General features: G+C 55.3%; 6 protein-coding genes across 6 annotated transcripts; 3 read left to right on the top strand and 3 right to left on the bottom strand.

Annotated features, from left to right (window-relative positions):
* Positions 1-3,591: 3,591 nt before the first annotated feature.
* On the top strand, positions 3,592-3,852 carry KVR01_003091 (uncharacterized protein; the record flags this gene model as incomplete). The annotated part of the gene is made up of 1 exon (XM_044793201.1): positions 3,592-3,852. The coding sequence occupies one exon, from the start codon at positions 3,592-3,594 to the stop codon at positions 3,850-3,852; it is 261 nt and encodes an 86-aa protein (XP_044648106.1).
* A 147-nt stretch (positions 3,853-3,999) lies between these two features.
* KVR01_003975 (uncharacterized protein) lies at positions 4,000-9,983 on the bottom strand. Its single transcript, XM_044782713.1, has 3 exons — positions 9,193-9,983; positions 4,769-8,973; positions 4,000-4,690 (listed from the first exon to the last, which is right to left on the bottom strand). The coding sequence occupies exons 1-2, from the start codon at positions 9,691-9,693 to the stop codon at positions 8,431-8,433; spliced, it is 1,044 nt and encodes a 347-aa protein (XP_044648990.1). The 5' UTR covers positions 9,694-9,983; the 3' UTR covers positions 4,000-4,690; positions 4,769-8,430.
* On the top strand, positions 5,803-8,344 carry KVR01_002327 (uncharacterized protein). Its single transcript, XM_044792819.1, has 2 exons — positions 5,803-7,324; positions 7,678-8,344. Exons 1-2 carry the CDS (start codon positions 6,923-6,925, stop codon positions 8,197-8,199), a joined length of 924 nt encoding a protein of 307 aa, XP_044647342.1. The 5' UTR covers positions 5,803-6,922; the 3' UTR covers positions 8,200-8,344.
* Positions 9,984-10,124: 141 nt separating the features above from the next.
* On the bottom strand, positions 10,125-11,171 carry KVR01_002569 (uncharacterized protein). Its single transcript, XM_044792421.1, has one exon. It carries the CDS (start codon positions 10,687-10,689, stop codon positions 10,240-10,242), a length of 450 nt encoding a protein of 149 aa, XP_044647584.1. The 5' UTR covers positions 10,690-11,171; the 3' UTR covers positions 10,125-10,239.
* A 622-nt stretch (positions 11,172-11,793) lies between these two features.
* KVR01_003499 (uncharacterized protein) lies at positions 11,794-14,454 on the top strand. Its single transcript, XM_044782959.1, has 2 exons — positions 11,794-12,797; positions 12,854-14,454. Exons 1-2 carry the CDS (start codon positions 12,427-12,429, stop codon positions 14,262-14,264), a joined length of 1,782 nt encoding a protein of 593 aa, XP_044648514.1. The 5' UTR covers positions 11,794-12,426; the 3' UTR covers positions 14,265-14,454.
* A 3,364-nt stretch (positions 14,455-17,818) lies between these two features.
* KVR01_002626 (uncharacterized protein) lies at positions 17,819-20,251 on the bottom strand. The gene is made up of 2 exons (XM_044794807.1): positions 19,055-20,251; positions 17,819-18,979 (listed from the first exon to the last, which is right to left on the bottom strand). The coding sequence occupies exons 1-2, from the start codon at positions 19,588-19,590 to the stop codon at positions 18,043-18,045; spliced, it is 1,473 nt and encodes a 490-aa protein (XP_044647641.1). The 5' UTR covers positions 19,591-20,251; the 3' UTR covers positions 17,819-18,042.
* Positions 20,252-20,284: the final 33 nt, after the last annotated feature.

The following is a 20,284-nucleotide window of genomic DNA, read 5'->3' as shown; positions in this document are numbered from 1 at the left end:
AATGAACAGCTAGCTCAGAGGCAGCAACTGTGATGGCACTGCCTCAGTATCTGCCCAAAAAGAAAAGCCCTGCCTGTAAGGCAAAGTTGCGGTGAAAAAAGGCTTTGCACCGTAGTTACGGTCGGCTCAACGGCGAACGAGTACCAGCCCGGGGGCCGACCACGTCAAATACTCGTGGGAAGAAGGACACTTTGAAAGGGTTGAGCGGCTTGTGTAGCGACTTCAGGACCGACGGTTACCCTAGACCAGTTTTATTAATGCGGGTTAGTATTACAGATAGTTCTTACCTAAATAATGTCATGTCACAGTGGATTGCACTGGAGAGAAGATGTTGAGAGCAAGGGGAGGAATATCGACTTGCTTCACGCGAGAGGACAGTGAGTTGCGCAGAGTAATGCACGTGAACACATGGTGATGGGACGCGCTGGCTGCCGTCTATTAGCCGTATTTCTCCCCACACCCCCGTGCCCGGCCTGCGACCTGTTCCATTTACGGCGAGACCCAAGGCGCGACCTGCAGCAGATGCAGCGGCGGGCAGCCGATGACGCAGCAGTCGGATCCTGGCCACTCAGCGACCAGTGCAATCGATGATTACCTAGGTACCGCGCATGGAGGTCGAGGAATCGGCCCCGCCGAACCGCACAAATCTATGTGTCGTCCTGACTTGTCTTCGCTCAGGCAGCCAGGCAGCCAGGCGGTCAGGAGCCGGGCACGGCACCAACGAGTGGGTGTGAGTACTTAGTACCTGAAGCTCCATCGCAGCCTGGAGTGATTCACATAGGCCGCGATCTTCTGGAGCCTCGCAGGCATAGGTCACCACATCATTCGGAGACGCCATGATCTTGACAGTGCTCGGTTGGTTTTGTGGGGAAACTTGGAATGCCTTCAGTACAAAGCCGCGTCACATCTGCCGGATAGTAGGTACCTAGGTATTTGTGACGATGCGCAACTTGAGCCAGGAGTGTGCATTAGATAGAGCTGAGGTCCGACGTTTAGCCGCGAAAGCGGAAAAAAAAAAGAGGGGAAACGCTGTTGCCGTCAGCCGTCCCCCTTCAGGCAGCCTTCAAATGTTACCCGGCTCGCTGTCATCAACCATCCTGACAAACCGGCGCCGACAACAATCCCGTAGGCCATCCAAGAAAATACGGGTCGCTGTTGGATTCAGCCCCGAGACCAAGCCGTTCAAACCAGCGATTCTGAGATGTCTTTGGCGCCGGCGGTGCACGGGGGCATGTGTCCCCAAAGGGGGGGACGCAGAGCGTCGTGACATGCACGAGCTGAAGCAGCAGCAGGCACCATAGCCACCCCTTCCACCCTTTCTGTTTACCCAGACAGCCTCGACCTCGGATCAGATCGAATGGGGTGCCCTTACAATACTCAATGAGACAGACGTCTTGTCTGCGGCCTCACGTGACCTGCGAAGCTCCTGGCTTCCAAGTTGCTTCCGGGATTCTGGCCCGAGCTTGTCACATCCATCCTCAACGCCGCAGAAGATATGGTGCAACGACTGGCTTGCGTTTCAGCTCGACCAAGCCTCCCATGCGGATGGGGTCTCTGGCCTCAAGCGGTGTCAGGGGGCTCAGCAGTGGCGGTGCCTCATGGTGTTGATGGCAGCCCTGGACGTCGGCTGCGACTCACGAGACTGCAGCAACATGCGAGTGCTCTGTTCGCTTGGGCCCGGGCGGATGCAAGCAAGGCTTGCCAAAGTGCCCAAGATGTGAAATCGAGCGTTGTGCAGCCTCGCCATAGGCTGACATCAAATTGAGGTCCGAGGCGGTTCTGCTGCGGTTGCCCCTCAACCACCACCAGTACTTGGTGTGACCGCCCTGATATTCGACCAGGGAGGGCGGCAAGTTGGACTAAAAGATTGTGCACAGGATCGCGAATGCGCAAATTCGCACACGAGCTTTGTATCACTTTGGCCGTTTTAGGAGAACAGGTCCACCTCGACGGGGCTAGGAGAAGCCAGGCCTGAAGGTCTGCTGTGAGGCGATTTGCTACGAGGATCCATATTCGGTTTGGAGGAGCATCTTCAGGGGAAACTTCTTTTTAGGCTTCCACAAGACGCGGCCGGTTGCCTACCCAAATGCCTGCGTGGTCTGCGCACCGTCCAAGGTTGTCACAATAGGTCACACACCCTTTGAAAACTCTCGGCCCGATGGACCATGACCAGGACACTCGTTGCCGGCAAGCAAAAAGCCAGCCTTTTTTTTCTTCTTCATAATTGGAATTGTCTTTCTTTCCTAAGTTTTCTGAGGCGCGAAAGTATCGTTGGTTCGGCTGTCCTCCCAGCCTGTCGATACCCTCTGCACCGGGTCAGCTGACGCAACAGCGGAGGTGCTGACGGAGCTGAAACCCAAGCATCCTTTTTCCATTTCTCTTCCCGCGAAGACCGTCTATTCTCTCTGTTGCCTTGATTTCCTGTTTCTTACCTTACTCATCAAACTAGACCTACTGACTCACATGCCTAATAGTGAACTCCACCCACCCCTTCAAGGCTGCACGTGGTGAGGTGACGGATATCAAACTGTCCCAAGTTGACGCAATCAGTGGGCAAAACACGATGCCTAGCACCCAGTGCCTCAGTCACCCTAGTCGAATCCGTGTCGTGGACTTGGGCAGAGCACGCCGCGCCCCCTTCTCGCCCATGCCAAGACGCCCGTCGTCATTCGAGAGGATGAACACCAGCCTTCAGGCTCCAAGGGACACTCGCACCCTTAACGCCAATATAGTCCATCGTCAAGTTACATCGCCATTACGACCGACATCTGACCGACGGCTGTCGGTTAACAGGGTGTCTCGTCCTGGGACCCCTATCCTAGGGTTGTCCCTCATCCGCCATTGTCATCAATGGCGATCGTTGTCTGCTCATGTACCTGCATTAGTGGACTTTGCGTCCCCACGAATGACTACCAAGGACTACCAAGGACTACGTACTTGCTCGACTTCCCTTCCCGCCTCGGCCCTGGCCGTCGCCAATTGGCACCCAATGCTCGCAAGGCAGACGGTCATGAGTGCCGGCTAGCCCTTCCTCGGGTGCCCTGAGGTGGGCGGCGGGCTTAGACTGGTTCCGGAAACGAACTGATGTGCCTCCTGACCACAACCCGTTGCCTTGGTCCCCAGTCCCCCTACCTGCTTGTATTCATACCGAATTGTATGAGTTCCAGAAGAGACTATCTTACATGTGCGAGGTCGGGGCGTGGGGCAGAATCACCCTTCAGGCCCCCTTTCCAACAGGCGAAGCCCACTGATTTTGCAACCCTGGTTTAGTCTACATAGAGAATGCTTGTTTACCTCTTGCTGAGCCATGCTCGAGGCTCACCGGCATCACTGTTCGCCCTGCCGACCCTTTTGACTCAACACAACAGGGCTTTCTCAACGGAAGTTTTGCGATCGCATACGCTTTTGCGCAGAAACGAAAGACATAAAATCCAATCGAAGTCGTCCTTGATTACGAGTCTACCCAGAACCTACTTTCAGTGCTCATAGACTGCAGAGTTCTTTTAACAATCCAGCTTCTTACCAATCGTCCAACGATCTCCTTGTAATCACTGGAACTATCCAGGTCACGTTCCGTCACAGTCTCTCATCATGCCCTCTCACACGTCTTCCTCGTCTCGTCACTCTCACGGCAGCAGCTCCCGCAAGAACGATGTTTATCTCGGTCGCGACGGTGATGGTTCGAGCTCATCCCGCCGGCCCAAGTACGTCCAGGAAAAGAAGTGGTACTGTGCCTGGTGCAACTTTGGGCCCATGGACTGGACGTATGACTCCAGCTGCCTCGAGTGCCGAAGACATCGCGACCAGTATTGCCGCGTCGAGTATAGAACGCGCAAGAGCCACGTAACCTAGGCGTGAGGTCCGACCACACGCTCCGACGCAACGGAAGGCCGAAACACCTGCCTTTCCTGAATCAACATCTCTGGTTTCTACTACTTGGTTTCGTCTTAGCCATCACCGGACAGACAGCTGGTGGGTTTCTTCTACGGCACGTATGCTCAACAGGAGACATCCTTTGATGGTGAGCCTTCCCACATGCTTTATTGGAATAAAACAGGCACGGTTGGAACTGATGTGAATTCCAGGCTGTTGAGGGTTCGCCATCCCTTAGCAATCAGCTCTTTCCCCAGCACGATATCACCCCCCCCCCCAACCTGCCGACTCTCGTGACCTCAACGACCTCGCCTCAACGACCTCGCCTGCCACCGGCTTCGTGTCAGAACAAAAAGAGCAGGAAAAAAATTGGTCTTAGGGGCTGGAAACAACTTGATACCATTTTGCATTTTATAACGGCGCACGTGGTGAAGGGAATCGCAATTTTGGGCCTGTATTGTAGTCTGAATAAACTTATACACCAACACGACCCGTCCCTTGTTTGACGCTGCCCAGATGGCGGGTAAAAAGCACGCAGTTTCATTGACCCCTTGCTTACCCCTCTGGCGTTCCACGGTCTGGAAATGCGGCCGCATTCACAGAAGGTCCTGAAAGTTGCCTTCCTCTCCAGGCTTATCATGGAGTTGTTTGTGGTTGGCCCCTCGCTCCCCTCCCCCAGCGCGCACCATCATGCAAGTCTTGGAGTGCTGCAGATCTCCACACACCCACACCTGCCAAACCAGATGCAATCTGAGATCGAGTGTGACAACAAAAGTTCCACGGGAAACATTGCAGAAGTTCCATGCATTGTTGTTATCTATAATAGAGTCAGTCCTAGGTTCTATTTTTTTTTTCCTATACCGAAGATCTCGTTCTCCCATATGCTACTGCTTACTTTTCTGACCAAGCTGTGTCTACCCCGCGCCAAAAAAGGGAACCCGCGGGGGGCAGCAGCCGGCCTCCATTGCTGTCGTCATTGATCGCGACATTATGACCACGGCAGTTGGTGTTGCGGCTCCGCAGGTGGGCCGGGGGGGGGGGAGCTGACGGGCACCGTGACCCAGGCTACCATTGATGAATAGCGACCAGACAGAGGGCCCTGCTGGGCGCTGTGCCTTGAGGCCTCCCCGCCCTGACATCACACTCCCACTCACAGATGATGCCCTAGGGTTCACACTGGCCTAAGCCAACGCAAGCTGTGCTCAATCGAGCTGTAGCACGGGCAGACAGGACGCGAGGGCGGTGAGGACCCCGGGCCTGTGTCTCGCGGGCACACAAGAAACGACACGAGGCAGCTTTTTTGGCCCCGAGGCGTAGCCGGCCCAGGTTTTGGGCCAGGGGCGGAGTGGCCAAACACAGAGGGGATGACGGAGTGGCGAATTTGGCCTCACGCCTAGGCTCTGCGCTGTTTCGTTTCGCCCTGTGATTCCCAGGCAGGCTGGTTGGGAAGGGGACGAAGGAGATGGCTGCCTTGAGAATGGGGGCCGCCCGACGACGCGGGTCATGAAAATAAGGCAACAAACGCTAACGGCCAGCATGTGTAACTGCCCAAGCAATTGGGTAGGTTATACACCCAACACAAGAGCAAAAGTCTAATCAGCCCGCCATTATGCCTTTCAACCTCATGGGCAGCCCGGCGCGAGGCGAGATGTGGAGCTGCAAAGTCCGTCTTCCCTCTTGTACATACACGAGCGTCGGGATGGCGTAACGGCGATCTGCACTGCAGCCTGGGGAGAGGGGAAAAGCAAAAGGCTACTAGGAAAGTCTTGTCCCCTGCGTAAACAGCTTCGGAGAGGACGAGAAGCGCCCATTGATTGGCCTGGAACCGCCGCGTCGTCACTGTACCCCGTACGTAGACCGTTGCTCTTGTCAGCCAGGAAGGTGTGAGAAAATAAAGGCAAAAGCAGGAGCTAGGTACTTGGTAGTTTTCGCGCCTTGTAGTGGATGGGACCTCGGCTGCCGGCCCCTGCATGGGGCTTGTTGGCTGGCTGACCTGCAGGCTGGAGGGGGGGGGGGGCACATCGCCTGGTGATCTGCCACAGCTGCAAGCAAGTTGGGGGTGAGAGGGATGCTGGCCGAGAGAGTACTGATTTGTTTCTGAGTATGTTCTTTCATGGGTGATGTGGTTTGAATCGACCCCACGGCGGTGGCCAGTCAAGCAGTTCAAATTACGAGGAGTGCAGCCAATAGTTTAGTCCCCTCAGGGCTGTCACTGATTCCAGTTCCAGCTGCCCTCCACCGGGGTCAACTGTCCCTTTCAGCAAGATGTGAAGCAACCATCGTTGAGTTCTCTTCTACCGGCTGTTCAAGTTGATGTGGTGAAAGCAGACAACTCACGGCCGGATTGAACCCATCATTGAGCCTACTGAACAAGATATAGTTGCAACCAAGTCACTACCTGCAGCTCGCAGCCAAGGGGCTCCAGTGCAAGCAGGATCTCGAGAAGCACTCGCAGGGCCGCGGCAACGGCTGGGATGTCCCAGAGGATCTCCACCTTGGTTGTGGTCGGGGGTGAGGCCGGCTCCGGCCTGTCACCGGAGGTGAGGGGGGCTAGCAGGGCGGGGAGAAGCCGACAATGCACCCGGGGAACAGGGGTGCTTCCGCTTCCGCCCTGACATGCCGGGGTCGTGGATGGGAACAAGACAATTCAACGGGCAACGCAACGGGCATTCAGCGCAATTGCTGAGGCGCTCTTGTCTGTAGATTGGGCGCCGAGTGGCTGTTATCAGACTCGCCCGTGCACATTGACTGCTCAAGTGGCCGACCTCGGGAAGTGAGAGCTGTGTTGGCAAGCGTTGCCCGTCGATGGAGGAAGCGAGATGGGCTGACTCTCCACCACACACACCCACCCGCACCCACAACTGCCTCTTTTTATCTGCAACCGCTGCAGCTGCTTCCTTCCCGCCAACAGCCACCTTCGCCCAGCTTTGCCGGCTCGCCCAAGACACTTCCCTTCCAAGCACCGAATCCGAATCCCTTCAGCGCTTCAGGGCTTGACCAATCCTCACGCGACAGACAGCCCGCCAAGCAGCACAAAATAGCAGCAAAAATGGCAGCAACCACTACGCCACTGCCAATGCCTCCCTTTGTGGACGTCCCAGGCCTCCCCAACTTCCGCGACTGCGGCGGCTATCCAGTCACCAACACCAGCGGCGAGGACGGCGATGGGGAGCCGCGCAAGATCATCCGCCGGGGCATCCTCTTCCGCTCCAGCGAGCCCTCGCTGCTGACGGACGACGGCATCGCCGTCCTGCGCGACACCCTGCGCATCTCGCACGTCTTTGACCTGCGGTCCCTGCCAGAGCTAAAGCACGACGCCGAGCTCGGCGGCAGGCAGCCGAGGGAGTGGGACGGCGCCCAGAGGATCTTTGCGCCTGTCTTCTTGGACGAGGATTACAGCCCTGAGGCTGTTGCGAGGCGGTATGCGCATTTCTCAAGCGCCGAGGGCGGGGTGAGTTGGCATGCCACCTTCATGTCGTGTTTTTTGCCTCCTAATCTAGCTGCATTGTCATGGCCGCAGTGTGTGCTCAGCAAAGCCCGAGCTGCGGTGAGCCGAGGCTGCTCGGGAGATGCCTTATGCAGCAGTCTCGATCTGGATATTTCATGTCGCCAGTGGTCTTGTCCTCGGTTTCCAAGCCCCTCGCTCACCAGCTCAAGCCTCACCATCCCCCAGTAGCACTTCCGCCCCTTGTTCTCGTCTGCTACACTGCCCTCACTCTCTGGCCGAGCCAGGCCTCCCCGCCTCACAGATCCAAGGCTCCAAGCCCGCCAGGATGTTGAAACAAGGCTGACGAAACAGCAAAGGGCTTCGTGCACGTCTACGACCGCATCCTCAAGAGCGGAACTGACCCCAGCGGCGCACAACCCTTCGCCGCCGTCCTGCGCCACCTCGCCTCGGCATCGCAGGCCCCTACGCCGATCCTGACGCACTGTACCGCCGGCAAGGACAGGACAGGCGTCCTGTGCGCGCTCGTGCTGTCTCTGTGCGGCGTGCCCGACGACGCCGTCGCCCACGAGTACTCGCTGACTGACCTGGGTTTGGGCCACCGCCGTGCCGAGTTCGTCGAGAGCCTGACGCGCTCCGGCCCGCTCAAAGGCGACCGAGCTGCCGCCGAGCGCATGGTTGGCTCTCGACCTGAAGCTATGCTGGGCACGCTGGCGCTGATCCGCCGGGAGTATGGGGGCGTCGAGGCTTTCGTCAAGGGGCGGTGCGGATTGTCTGATGAGGAGATTGGGCAGATTAGGAGGAATCTAGTTGTTGAGATTGGCGGGGTTCACCGGCCTGTTGACTGGCAGGAGCATCAAAAGCTGCTGGTTGTGGCGTGACGCGTGGCAGATCAGGCTATGACGGCTCCAAAGGAGGGTGTCTGCATTCGGGGCCGTTCTCTTTTTTTCAGGGGTAGATAGAGCCGGCATTGCGAGGAGTTCTGACGCGCCGTACGCAGTCTGAAAATACACACTATCATGACAACGCTGTTCATCCAAGGGGGTATCCTGCCGCTCGTATCATCGTTGTTATATAATTTGTTGTACATATGTTGCTCCCATCAGGTATATCTAGTCGATCTTGGTAGGGATCTTGACTTGGTTCTTCTTCCGGTCTTCAAACGGAATGCCGTACCTCCAGCCGACACCTCCCCTAGAGCGACCGTCCTTGCCGACATCATCAGCACTGACTGACTTGATCCGGAATTCGAATCGGCCTGTTGCGATAGTCGTGGTGTTCTTCTTCTCCTTCTCTGCCTTGGAGAGGATCTCGGAGTCCCTGTCGTCCTCGGACTTCTTGGCTTCCTTCTTGAACAGATCCCAGCTCTCCTTCTGCTTCATTCCGTCCTTGACCCTCCTTTCCATTTCCACAAGCTCACGGTGTGGCACACGCTGGTCGGGCGACAGCATGGTATGGTGGAACGCCTTTGCCGCATCCTCGCGCGTAAAGTGCCGCGATTCCGAAGTTGGCACAAAGAGCTGCTGCATCGTGTAACCGTGCACGTGGATCTCATTGATCGGCTCGAGGGCCTGTATTGGCTGGTCCTCAGGATAGCTGTGTGTGGGCACCATCTCGAGAACAGCCCTGGAGTAGACTTTTGCCAGCTTTTGGCCCTGTAGCCGAGCGATATGACGTTAGCCATCATGTCAAGCGGGTCGCTGGAGGTCAACAAAGTGTGGGGTTCATGTTTCTATCAGAGAGGCTCGCAAAGCTTTTTTGTAACCATGTGTTTTATGAGCTGTCTTCAAGACTAATCGAATTTTTTGGTGTATCATCAGGAAACGGGGTTGGGAGGGTGTGGCGCATATAGAAAACCAGTTGCTGCAACGTACCTTTGCTTCCCAGTCCTTTTCCACCTCTTTCATCCTCACCACGGCTGCTACCCTCCTCTGGTCAACGCCCAGCTCGGCGGAGACGGCCTTGACGCCCTCCCACTTCACCATGACCTTGTTCCAGATCAATTCGCGTGCCTCCTCGGATAGGACGGGCTGGCTGATGAACGCGGGGTTGGAGGGGAATGGGCGCGGTGGGCCTTTCGATCTGTTCTGCAGGTAATTTGGCTGGCCGGGATTGTGGATCTTCAGATCCTTGCCCTGCTTCTTGAACCAGTCTTGCATCCGCTGCTTCAGGATTGGCGCATTTCGTCGTTGGCGGCTGGTGCTGGTCTGAAAGGACCTGCACGACGACGGGAGGGATAGGAATTGGGAGGAGAGAAGTGCGCGCTCGAGTGGTGACGCCGAGGCGACCGCGATGCTTCCGGAGCTGCTGCTGGAGAGGCTTGAAAGCTCTGCGCAGCAGGCCTGCAGCGGGTGGGACGGTAACCGAGGAGGCATTATGGGAGGACTGGGGGAATTGAGAAAGGAAAAGAAAGTAAATGACGTTATTGAGATGTTATCAATTGTCGTGCCGCTCTCATTATGGTCATACACAGAACAGGTCTGTGTTTGCGTTGTGTTGGGTTGGGGCGCGCCCAGAGACTACAAACAGGTCTGGGGAGCCACGCGATCACAGACGAGGAGTTTCTGGCAGAGCAAGGCGGAGCTTGCAAATTTTCAAACAGCCGGCAGCGGTTGTTCCGAGGCCGGACGCGAAGACTGGGCGAAGCTTGGGGGTTAGGGTTGTATCAGCATACCCCCCAGGCGACGTCTTGGTGATGCATGTTGACGGCTCGTGGGGTCGGTCGCTCGAAGGCAGCGGCCAACGGCAGATACACTTGTCCGCCAAAACTTGATCACATTTGGTGTTCGTGGGTATGTATTGCAGTGCCAAATTAGGCTAGGTTAAATTTTTGATTCTGGTCGCGGGGCGCTGGTCCTATACCGCCCGAGTCCACTTCATGAGCGACGGTGATCCCCTGACGCGCTGCGTCCAGCCCGCGATCAGACCTCATCCTGTTCACGCCTCGCACCATTCTCTTGTCCTATCTGTTCAACACTCGCGCCCACAGATTCATCGCCCCAGTTCCACAGTTGAAGCTTGTCAGACTTGTCCTGCACATAAGACCAGTCCTTCTCGTCCCACGAGCCTTGCATATAAGCTGTTGATATGCCTCCAACTGTCACACCCAGCACCAAGCAGTGGTGGTTGGCACCGACCGACACTGCTTTCCCGTCTGGATTTGGGTAATTCCCTCCTGCGCCTTGTCGCTGGCGCATGACTGAGAAAATGCGACACACGCTGTTCGCCGCTGTGGTGCTTCCCAAGGCCATCTGTGCCGTCCACTTCAGCCTTGTCGGAATCCCATCGTTGGGATAGTGTGTGCGCTCGTAACGCTCATAGATTGGTACACCAAAGACCAGGATTGCAAAGACGGCATATGGCAGGTTCATGGTGTCTGTGGTGTGTCGGCTGCCTTCAACAGCGCAACGGCCTGAGTTGTTTGCCTCGATGGGTTCAATGACGGCCCTGTTGTCTGTTCCTTTGCACGTCCAGGAGGATAGGACCAAGGTGGCACAACGTGAACAGTCTCCTGCTGTACTTGTATGGACGACCGAGAGACCGGATCTACATCAAGACTCCTTCCTGTGCTGTGTCTGTTGCACCCTCAGTGTTTCAGTTTCCGAGCGCAACACCACTTGTGCACCCGACCGCACGTCGCTGCCCCTGGGCGGGTCTCTTGGCGAAACCTTGCCAAACATGCGAGGTGCCAGGTATTGCTCGCTGTCGGTACAATGAAGTTCTAACAGGGCCATAGGGCAAGACACCGTCACGCACAATTCCATTGATATGTCGATGGGCTCACGGGCCACGTCTGTTGAACGCACAAAGATCGGCATCGCAGCCCGGCAGCCCGTCAGACACGACTTGTCTGCTTGTGAGATGCAACCGCTTGTGGGGCCAAAAACCATAACTGCCCAATACGTTACACTACCAGGACTACATGAACTGTTTGCACTGCCTACAAACCGGGATGGACCGAGTGCTGCACGTGTCCGCCAAGAAGAAGCGGCGATTTGCTGCAGCCGGCTTGGCCAGCCGCAGACAGATGGGGTTTTTGGCGTGCCGACCGTCCTGCTGGGTCTCGCCGGGAGCCAGCCTTGGTGGTTCCTGCTGGTCCCAGCGTGCTGGGACTGAATTGCAGAATCACATATCTTGTTATCGACCTCTGATGTGCAGGTGTGCTAGTGTGGTAGCATCAAATGTCAAGCATGTGTAAAACTGCTTACACACCGATATAAGGCCGGGCAGGGGGCAATCATGCGCCGGGTCAGGCCGAGGTTGTTCTACTGGGCTTCTGGAACGTCCTAGCCCTATCTTGACCACCGGTCGCCGCCTTGTCGCAAAGGAAAGGCGCAGTGGTAATACGGCGGTCGCCGGTCATTACCACCAGTGGCCACTGGCCAGGCAGCCAAATCCGGGGTGATCAAACCAAGCCAGGCGTCGGCCGGGACAAGGCTCTCGGCGGTGTTGGACAGGTAGGGTTTGGTTCTAACTTCTGTGTGGCCACTTATCGTCGCCAGCGCCACGGAAGGATCCAGGCCCAGGTCAGAGTCCGGAAAACTCTAGTCCTGGCAGCACCCACTTCGCCAAGCCAGATAAGAGGTCGCTAATCCCCTCTGAGGAACAAAGCCCTTTGGCGCTCTTGACTAAATAAGGGTGTCAACCCCGGACAGGCATCGATGTGCTGGTCGGGATAGATAAGGTCGGACATGGCGTTGATTGCCAAGCTCGGGGCTCATTGGAGCTGGCACTGATTGGGGAGGTCGACCTTTGACCGGGTGCTACACCTCGGCCAAATACAAAGTCTTGAGGGGTGCCAGATGGACCTCTCGTCCTGCCGAGGAAGCACTGCTCAGGTTGCCTGGTTGCTTGGTACAATCCATACCGGCATCCTTCTATTTGCTGGCCACCAGCGTCGTCCTGTCGGAAGGAACAATCGAGGAGCATTCGACAAAAAATCGTGCACCTTGGCGCTTCGTTCGACACGCCACTACTCCACAGGAGCCGCCACTGTCCCACAACCGCGACCGGCACCGTGAAGAATTTGCCAGGATTTGCTCGCGTGAGCACTTCATCCAGTCCAAAGTCAACATTGAACGCTCAAGACGGCTTCGGAACGTGGCATCATGGAGGGAAGAAAGCGTTTCAGCCGCTTGACCCACCTCATCAATGAGAGAGTGGCAAAGAGCCCTGTTGGGCGCTGGTTCCGGCTGGACGGCAGCGGTCATAGCAAGACTCGACGCGGGTCTGATTTCTTGACAGAGATGCGCGCCGGGTTGGCAACTTTCTTTGCCATGGCTTATATCATTGCCGTCAACGCCAGTATCGTCGCGGATACCGGAGGCACCTGCGTCTGCAACGGTGGCGAAGACGACCCGACATGTTCGAACAACACAGAGTACGCCTTGTGCTCGAACGAGGTCAAGCGCGACCTGATCACCGCGACGGCTGCAATCTCTGCGTTAGCTTCCTTCTGTATGGGGTTGTTTGCCAACCTGTCAGTCACTCATCCTTATGAATTGGGGCATCCTCAGAATGACTGACATTGAGCAGGCCCGTTGGTCTTGCCCCCGGAATGGGTCTCAACGCATACTTCGCTTACACGGTTGTGGGTGTTAACGGCGGCGGTACCGTGCCATATTCGGTTGCTGTGACGGCCATCTTCGTCGAAGGCTGGATCTTCTTTGCCCTCGCACTGTTTGGCATGCGACAGTGGCTTGCCCGAGCCATTCCCCGTTCCATCAAGCTCGCCACGTCTGTCGGTATCGGCCTGTTTCTTACCCTTATCGGCCTGACATACTCCGAGGGAATCGGCCTCATTGTCGGCGCAAAGGAGACTCCGACTGAACTCGCCGGCTGCATCGATTCCCTTCGCGATAAGGACACCGGGCTGTGTCCAGGAAGCGAGAAAATGAGATCGCCTATGATGTGGATCGGCATCTTCTGCGGCGGAATTTTGACGAGTTTGCTTCTCATCTACCGCGTGAAGGGTGCCATTTTGTACGGCATCATCCTTGTCTCCATCATCTCCTGGCCACGTACCTCGGCGGCCACATATTTCCCTTACAACCCGATCGGTGACGACAACTTCGACTTTTTCAAGCAGGTCGTGGGCTTCCATCCGATCTCCAAGGTTTTGAATGTTCAGGAGTGGAGCATTGGACAATATGGCGGCCAGTTTGGCCTGGCCCTTATCACATTCCTCTACGTCGATATCCTTGACTGTACTGGTACCCTTTACTCCATGGCGCAGTACGCAGACTTGATCGACCCTGTCACTCAAGACTTTGAAGGCTCCACCATTGCCTACATGGTCGACTCAGTCGCCATCTCGATAGGCGCCCTTCTCGGCACGCCTCCCGTGACCGCCTTCGTCGAGTCTGGGGCTGGAATTGGGGAAGGCGGCAAGACAGGCCTAACGGCCATGATGACCGGAATCTGCTTCTTCATCTCCATCTTCTTCGCGCCCATTTTCGCATCCATCCCTCCGTGGGCTACAGGGTGTGTCTTGATACTTGTCGGGTCCATGATGACGCAGTCCGTTACCGAGATCAACTGGCGATACCCCGGCGACAGTATTCCAGCTTTCGTCACCATTGCCCTGATGCCATTCACCTACTCGATCGCCGACGGCCTGATCGCTGGCGTGTGCACCTACATCGTGCTCAACACCACTGTCTGGGTGATCAAAAAGATCACCCGTGGGCGCATCGTCCCCCCGAACTATGACGAGAAGGAGCCGTGGACGTACCGGATCCCCGGTGGCTTCCTGCCTCCCTGGATGAGGCGTCTGGCGAAAGGAGAGAAGAAGTTCTGGCTCGATGATGATAGAGATGAGGTTGTTGGCCGTGGTCAGGATAGCCAGCGCACGAGCGGCAGCATCGGCGAGCCTGAAGAGAAGACCACTGGTGCTACGGCTGCATCGAAGCCGATCAAAGAGGGTGGGGAGGAGAAGCTTCATTGAGTGGTCGATTTGGTCTTTCCCATTGTCTGAGAAAATAGTACCGGATTTCTAGGAAGCTAGGTGGGACTAAGTATCTATCTCAACAGTAGGCAAGTGCCAGCCACCGCGAAAGGAATATCGCTGTGCGATGGATCACAAATTAAGGGAATTGGATATATAATATAGAGACCAAAGGTCTCATGCATGTGAATCATGTGTTCCTGTGTGCGTACGAACATGAAATGCAGCAAAGGCACCTGGGTTCACAGCATTGTATTGCTGACAACAAAGTGTTGCGTCCCTTAGTGCCATCGGGGTAAAATCTACTCGGCCATCATGTGGCTATTGTGAACCTAAACATGAAGGCTTTGGCGATTTGTGGTTCAACTTCGTGTCTAACTATCATTCTAGGATCTACTTAGAAGCAGCCGGGGGTGACACAGACCAATAATTACTGAGCAATTTTGTGTAGGTAAGAAGCACACATGCAATTCAGCGTATGACCACAAGTGAGAAGAGGGACACTCATTGATACTTGCAAGTAAGATTGCATGGAGTACGTAGGTAAAGGAAATGCAGTCTTGCCCGGAGGAACCAAAGTATGAGAACTCACAATCGGAAATCATATCAAATCAGATAAAGCTTCACATTGAAATGAGCAACAAGTCTTCAACCTTTCCCGAGGAATCTGAGAAATTTCCCACCATTTTGCTCCTTCTTCTGATTGCCAGAAAGCCTTTACCTATTTACTGTCTTCGTGGCCGATTTTGAAAACCCGGGATGCGCATAATAGCCATCCCTAGTATAAGTGCTCTGGTGATCTGTGATCCTTCTTGTATACCTAGGTAGCCCCTCCCACCATAGCTGTACTCCATTGTGCTGTATGCACATTCATTGCACTTAACCCTGCTCCTAGTGGTTCAGAGGAGTTCAAATGTTTATTTGATACCAAAATAAGCTCTTGCAGATACCTCGCTAGTATTACTAAACGAAGTCCTTAGGTGACAAGCAAGACTGACTCTTTGCAGGAATGGGGCAGACCTACATGCGAACAGCAAGAGTGCACATAAAAAATGTTTGTTCATCAGAGAGTGATAGATGCAGTGTTTTTCGCCTGAAGCAGCAGGCCATAATATCACGGCTGAGCCGCGAGTACAACAAAGTCCAGTAAATGCCACGGGATATGGGAAGAGTCTGGTTGGCACAGGCCTGGTCTGGAACTGATGGCAGCCGGAGCTGAAGTGCCAAATACGATAACCTCTGCCCCAAAAAGCTTATTTCAGCCTCCTCCGAAATTGTGTCGAACTAAAGTCAGCCCGCATAGCACCAACCGCTCCGCAGCCGCCGATCAAATTAGAAATGCGCACTAGCAACTGATGTATGCCGTCCAACAAATCAGTATTCCGGCTTCTGCACCATGTTTTTGAAACCTAGGGGACTAGCCAGGTCGGCTCATTCGCTCCTAGAGTTAGAGTGCCCAGTGGCCGTCGGCCACCTTTACAACCATCTTGTGGCCACGTTGATCCTGCAGAAGTTCAAGTTGACTGTCAGCCCAGATGTGAGAATGGATCTCAGCACATTTATGGAGGGCTCGTAGTGTGTATAGTATCAATATGAGAGTGTGTTCAAATCGGTCGACGCGTCTTTCTGTCTCCGTCAAGACGCCAGATGGCGTTAAATAGCAGTGCACGTTACCATAAGCGTGATCAAGTGTCCTAGATTGAGTCTCTTTAGGTCCGCGGACGGGGCAGGTTAAGTGCCCAACCGACAACACACCCGTGCAGGCGAGACTCTTGAAGCGGCCAGCTGATATCCATGACAAGAAGACTCTCGGGCGGGACAAGTCGTCTGACCGTTCCATTATGAACTTGATTGAGGTCTAATCCACCGCCAAATCTGTCAGCATCAACGAAATGAGACTTCTACCTGGATAGTAAGCCAACGAACCTGAACTTAGGGGGCTCCCTGGCGCGCGGGCCTTCTAAGTTGTCCATCTCCTCCTTAGCAACATTTGAATCCTCTGCCAGTGAGTAGCAATGCTTGGAAACCATCGCAGCCCAGGCATTGGGGCTGTGAGTATGGGTAAGTACCATGGGAATGCGTACTTCAGGTTTCCAGAGATATTCGCCCACCGACTCTCCAGTTCCCTGATGACCAAAACCACCTCGGCCTCAGGGTACAGCTCGACAAGCTCAGAGATGAAGTCGAAGTTAGGCGTGTCGGTCACGCCGATGAAGCGGAGTTCAGTTCACTTAGCAGCTTCATCGTCTCCTCCCTGTCCCCTTCCTACCGTGCTTCATACGCGCGGACCCATTTCTCCGCGAATCCTGCATCCTGTTAGGTTCGCCTGCTGCTTGTCTATCGAGTTCGCCATCGAATTGCGTTGCCCTCACCATCCTATCGCCATAGAGATATGTTTCAACGTGCATGAAAGGTCCATTGAGTACCTTCTCGAGTGCCAATTGCTTAGATGCCGTCCCTTTTCTCGAATAACCGGCATCTATCACCTGAAGCCGTTTCACGTCATCACCCGGCTTTGAAAGAACACTGCCCATCTTCGTCGATTCGTTTACCTACACAGCTTCAGCTTGAGTCAAATGTATAAATGCTGCTCTCTAGTGGCTGAGAAGTAAAGGAATGGTTGCCTTTTTAATTTGTCGCAATCTGCTTTGCGAACCATTGAACACGTGTGTTCTATTTTGCAGTACTGGAGCCGAGCAGATAGGGGCTGCACAAATCACCTTTTTCAGCATTTATGCAAATAAGCCTGCGCTGTAAAGTAGATCTCTCATGGAAGTTGATCGCTTTTAGAGTCTAGCCCTGCGGGCCTGGAGGGCTGATGATCAGAAACCAAATATGACAGATTTGTTCTTGGTGGGATTTGTCGGCGGGCACCAAGTCACCGCGGCCGTCATCTTCAAATTCATAATGACATTAGCAGCAAAACTCAACCAAAAACTACGACAGCAGCAGCAAGCCCGTGCCGAGAGGTGTGGAAGATGTCGGGGTCGTGGATCTCCATGAGGAAACCATCCATGTCCCCGGCGGGACGTGGCCTTCAGGCAAGAGTGCGAAGATCACTGGCATCTATACGGCCAATGCATTCCACACGGGTCTCGTGGATAGCCTCAAGTACTTGAGAATTTCCTGCTTGCTGCAGGCGAGATGTCCTCGGCTGAAGTGGTCACTTTGACCACTCAGATCAAAACACATGTCCGCGATGCTGGCATCAGATGGTACATCCCGATATTAGTTTTGAAAGAATGATCGAATAGGATGTGTAGACTAACGAATCTTCAGGCATGTCGTTTGTGGCAGAAAACCACGTAGTGGAGTGGCAGACGCGTACCTAGATAATTAAAGGTCTCGCTGCGTGCGCCAGGAAGAATCTAGAGCCAGAACCAGAGATCAGGCTCCGCGTGGTACGGGAATCAGACTTGAAGAGAACGAATACGAGATCATCCACGATTTACGCAGATTCAGTTTAACGGGAGCACAACTTGAATACCTCAGTATTTGGACGAAAGAGCACTGATTGGACCAGAATATGGGGTTCAAAAGCACACAGATCAAGCCTGTCGGTATCGTCAATTCTAATGTTGGATCTATTCTAGATCAAGTGTCTATGCCGTGAATCTTGATGCAGTCACCTACCGAGACGTTCTCGGAAATCCCCCAGGATGTGCCCATCACATCGAAGAAACCCCTGAAACGCCAGTAACCCAGTCTATATGAAATTTAAAACTTCGAAAAAGGAAAAAAGAAGAAAAAGACGCTACTAGCAAGCAAAGCTTGACTCTTATTCGATTGCGACGGCATGAGACTCCTCCGAGTGCAGGGGGTTGATGCTCTCGTCGAATCTCATCTTGAAGTCGTCGCCGAGCTCCTTGCGCAGGGCGGTCTGGACGGCCTCGAGGACGTTGGGGAAGACACCAAAGTTGGCGGGGTTGTTCTCGTCGTTATCACCACCCTGGAAGACACCAGTGCGGACCAGGCAAGTGTTCCAGCCGTACATGTTGCCACCGATGATGTCGGAGGCCGGGTTGTCACCGACCATGTAGATGTTCTCGGGGAGCTTCTCCTCGCCGTGCAGCTCGCCCATCCAGCTGGCCATGACCTCGTCGGCGTACTTGTAGGTAGCCAGCTCGGGCTTACCGTAGACGACACGCTCCAGATCGCAGTTGGTAAGAGCCTTGTACATGGCCTCGAGACCAATGCGGAAGGCACCCTGAGACATACGGGGCGTGGGGTGCTCGGTGGGGCACAGCAGATCACCCTGGGAGAAGTAGATGGGGATGCGCTGGGAGACAGGGTCCTTGGCCCGGGTGTGGAGGCGGCCGTTCTCGGACTGCAGCAAGTCCATGATGATCTGCATGTCGGTGGCGTAGTCGCGGCTGTCGCTGAAGACGAGGATGGCCTCGATGTTGATCTTGGAGAAGTCCCGGGGGCGGGAGGTGGCCCGCTCGGCGTCGGTGAAGACGCGGTAGGGGGCGATGGTAGGGTCCCAGGCGACAATGTCGTTAGGCACGACAATGTCCTTGAAGCCGTACTGCTCGGCGACCTCACGGCACTTGTAGCCCTCGCCACCAACCACGAGGACGGTGTTGTAGTACTCGGACAGGGCGGACATGGGAGTGTGGGATTGGATGAACTGGTCGGTGTGGACGGGCTGGCCGAGGATCTTGCTGAGCTGCTCGCAACGGGCCACCTCGGGCTTTCCAGAACCGTTGGTGAGGCTGATACAATGTCAGCGGCTGTGGCAGGGTGAAGGAGAAGAGTGGAAACAGAGATATGGGGAGTAAATAACCTACAAGATGTGAGGGATCTTGATGCCGAGCTCGTTCTCGCCGTTGAGGATCTCCAGGGCCTTGCGGCCCTCTGGGATCAGACGGTCACCGTGGACCAGGACACCGTCGATGTCGAAGGCAAAGGCCATGTTCTTGGCCTTCTTGACCTTCTCGGTCTCGATGGTCTGGACCTGAGACGCAAGCAGAGCGCGGGTGGGCTGGATCGGTGGCATGCCAGGCCGTGTAGGGCGGCCGGTGGCAGAGTCACGGTCTGGGTAGTGCACAGAAGACAGGCGAGACTGGCGAGACTGCCTCCTGGGGATGGGCAGCGAGGCACCAAAGGAGTTGCGAGATCCCCTGCGGTCCTTCATGGAGGGCACCACACTCAGGTTGTGCATGTACTTTGCGGCCTCCGAGACGGAGGACCGCGTGGCCGGGACCTCGATAGGGCCATCGCCGTCCTCATCCGGGATGGGGATGGCATGCTGAGCCTTGCTCTCAGCCTTGTGGAGGTTTTGGGTGCCGTTGGAGGCCACCTCGGAGTCTTGGACGCCAGGCATGATGGTGGGAACTGTCAACGAAGGCGAATGGGGTACCAAAAGGGAGGGACGGCTCTTGATGCTGGCGTGTAAGGGGATGGCTTCCGGAGCTTCTGTCACAACAACAAGACGAAGCAGAACGACGAGAGAGATCAGATAGCAGAGGCTTCACACGAATATCAGCTTCTCGCCCAACCTCAGGAAGTGGGTTCCCCGAGCGCTTATATGCTCTGCCAGGAGCCTGCTCCCCCCGAGACCCAAGCCAACAAGACGGCCAGCTTTAGCAGAGCTCTCTGCCCGTGTGTGCGCAGGGCCGCAAGCTTGTCCCGGCAGGGGTCCTCGGTTCGCGAGACGCGAAGCAGAAGCTGTTGAGATGATCTCATTCATGCAGACGGCCGGAGTGGACATTGTACAGTCTACTTGACGCCGGCGGCCAGGGAGCGGGTCTGGATGGCAGCACAGAGGGAGGAGCTGATGTCGTCAGTACCTGTTCCAGCAGACCGAAAGGTCAGGTCCACGCAGATACTGTGCATCTCAAACAACCATGTGTCTTTTGGAGGACGTCGAGAATGGGGACCGTCGGCCACAGTACGTAAAGGCACCGGGCGAAGAAATATGGATACCCTGACTCGAAGAGGACGTCATCGCGCCACAATTATCGCGATAAATTCCCGCTTCGACAGGTATCCACAGATTAGGATATAGCACGGCAGGC

The sequence above is a fragment of the Diaporthe batatas genome, assembly GCF_019321695.1.
Source record: "Diaporthe batatas strain CRI 302-4 chromosome Unknown Contig00003, whole genome shotgun sequence".
NCBI classification, from domain to species: Eukaryota; Fungi; Ascomycota; class Sordariomycetes; order Diaporthales; family Diaporthaceae; genus Diaporthe; species Diaporthe batatas.
The sequence above is the reverse complement of the archived record's forward strand: the minus strand, read 5'-3'. Positions and strand labels throughout refer to the sequence as shown.

Bases quoted from the DNA above. Each gene is read 5' to 3' on its own strand.
- KVR01_002569 (XM_044792421.1), bottom strand. From the start codon at position 10,689: ATGAACCTGCCATATGCCGTCTTTGCAATCCTGGTCTTTGGTGTACCA.
- KVR01_003499 (XM_044782959.1), top strand. From the start codon at position 12,427: ATGGAGGGAAGAAAGCGTTTCAGCCGCTTGACCCACCTCATCAATGAG. The intron at 12,798-12,853 runs GTCAGTCACTCA...GACATTGAGCAG, and splicing joins ATGGGGTTGTTTGCCAACCT to GCCCGTTGGTCTTGCCCCCG.
- KVR01_003975 (XM_044782713.1), bottom strand. From the start codon at position 9,693: ATGCCTCCTCGGTTACCGTCCCACCCGCTGCAGGCCTGCTGCGCAGAG. The intron at 8,974-9,192 runs GTACGTTGCAGC...GCTCGGCTACAG, and splicing joins AAAAGGACTGGGAAGCAAAG to GGCCAAAAGCTGGCAAAAGT.
- KVR01_002327 (XM_044792819.1), top strand. From the start codon at position 6,923: ATGGCAGCAACCACTACGCCACTGCCAATGCCTCCCTTTGTGGACGTC. The intron at 7,325-7,677 runs GTGAGTTGGCAT...GAAACAGCAAAG, and splicing joins TCTCAAGCGCCGAGGGCGGG to GGCTTCGTGCACGTCTACGA.
- KVR01_002626 (XM_044794807.1), bottom strand. From the start codon at position 19,590: ATGCCTGGCGTCCAAGACTCCGAGGTGGCCTCCAACGGCACCCAAAAC. The intron at 18,980-19,054 runs GTAGGTTATTTA...ACATTGTATCAG, and splicing joins ATCAAGATCCCTCACATCTT to CCTCACCAACGGTTCTGGAA.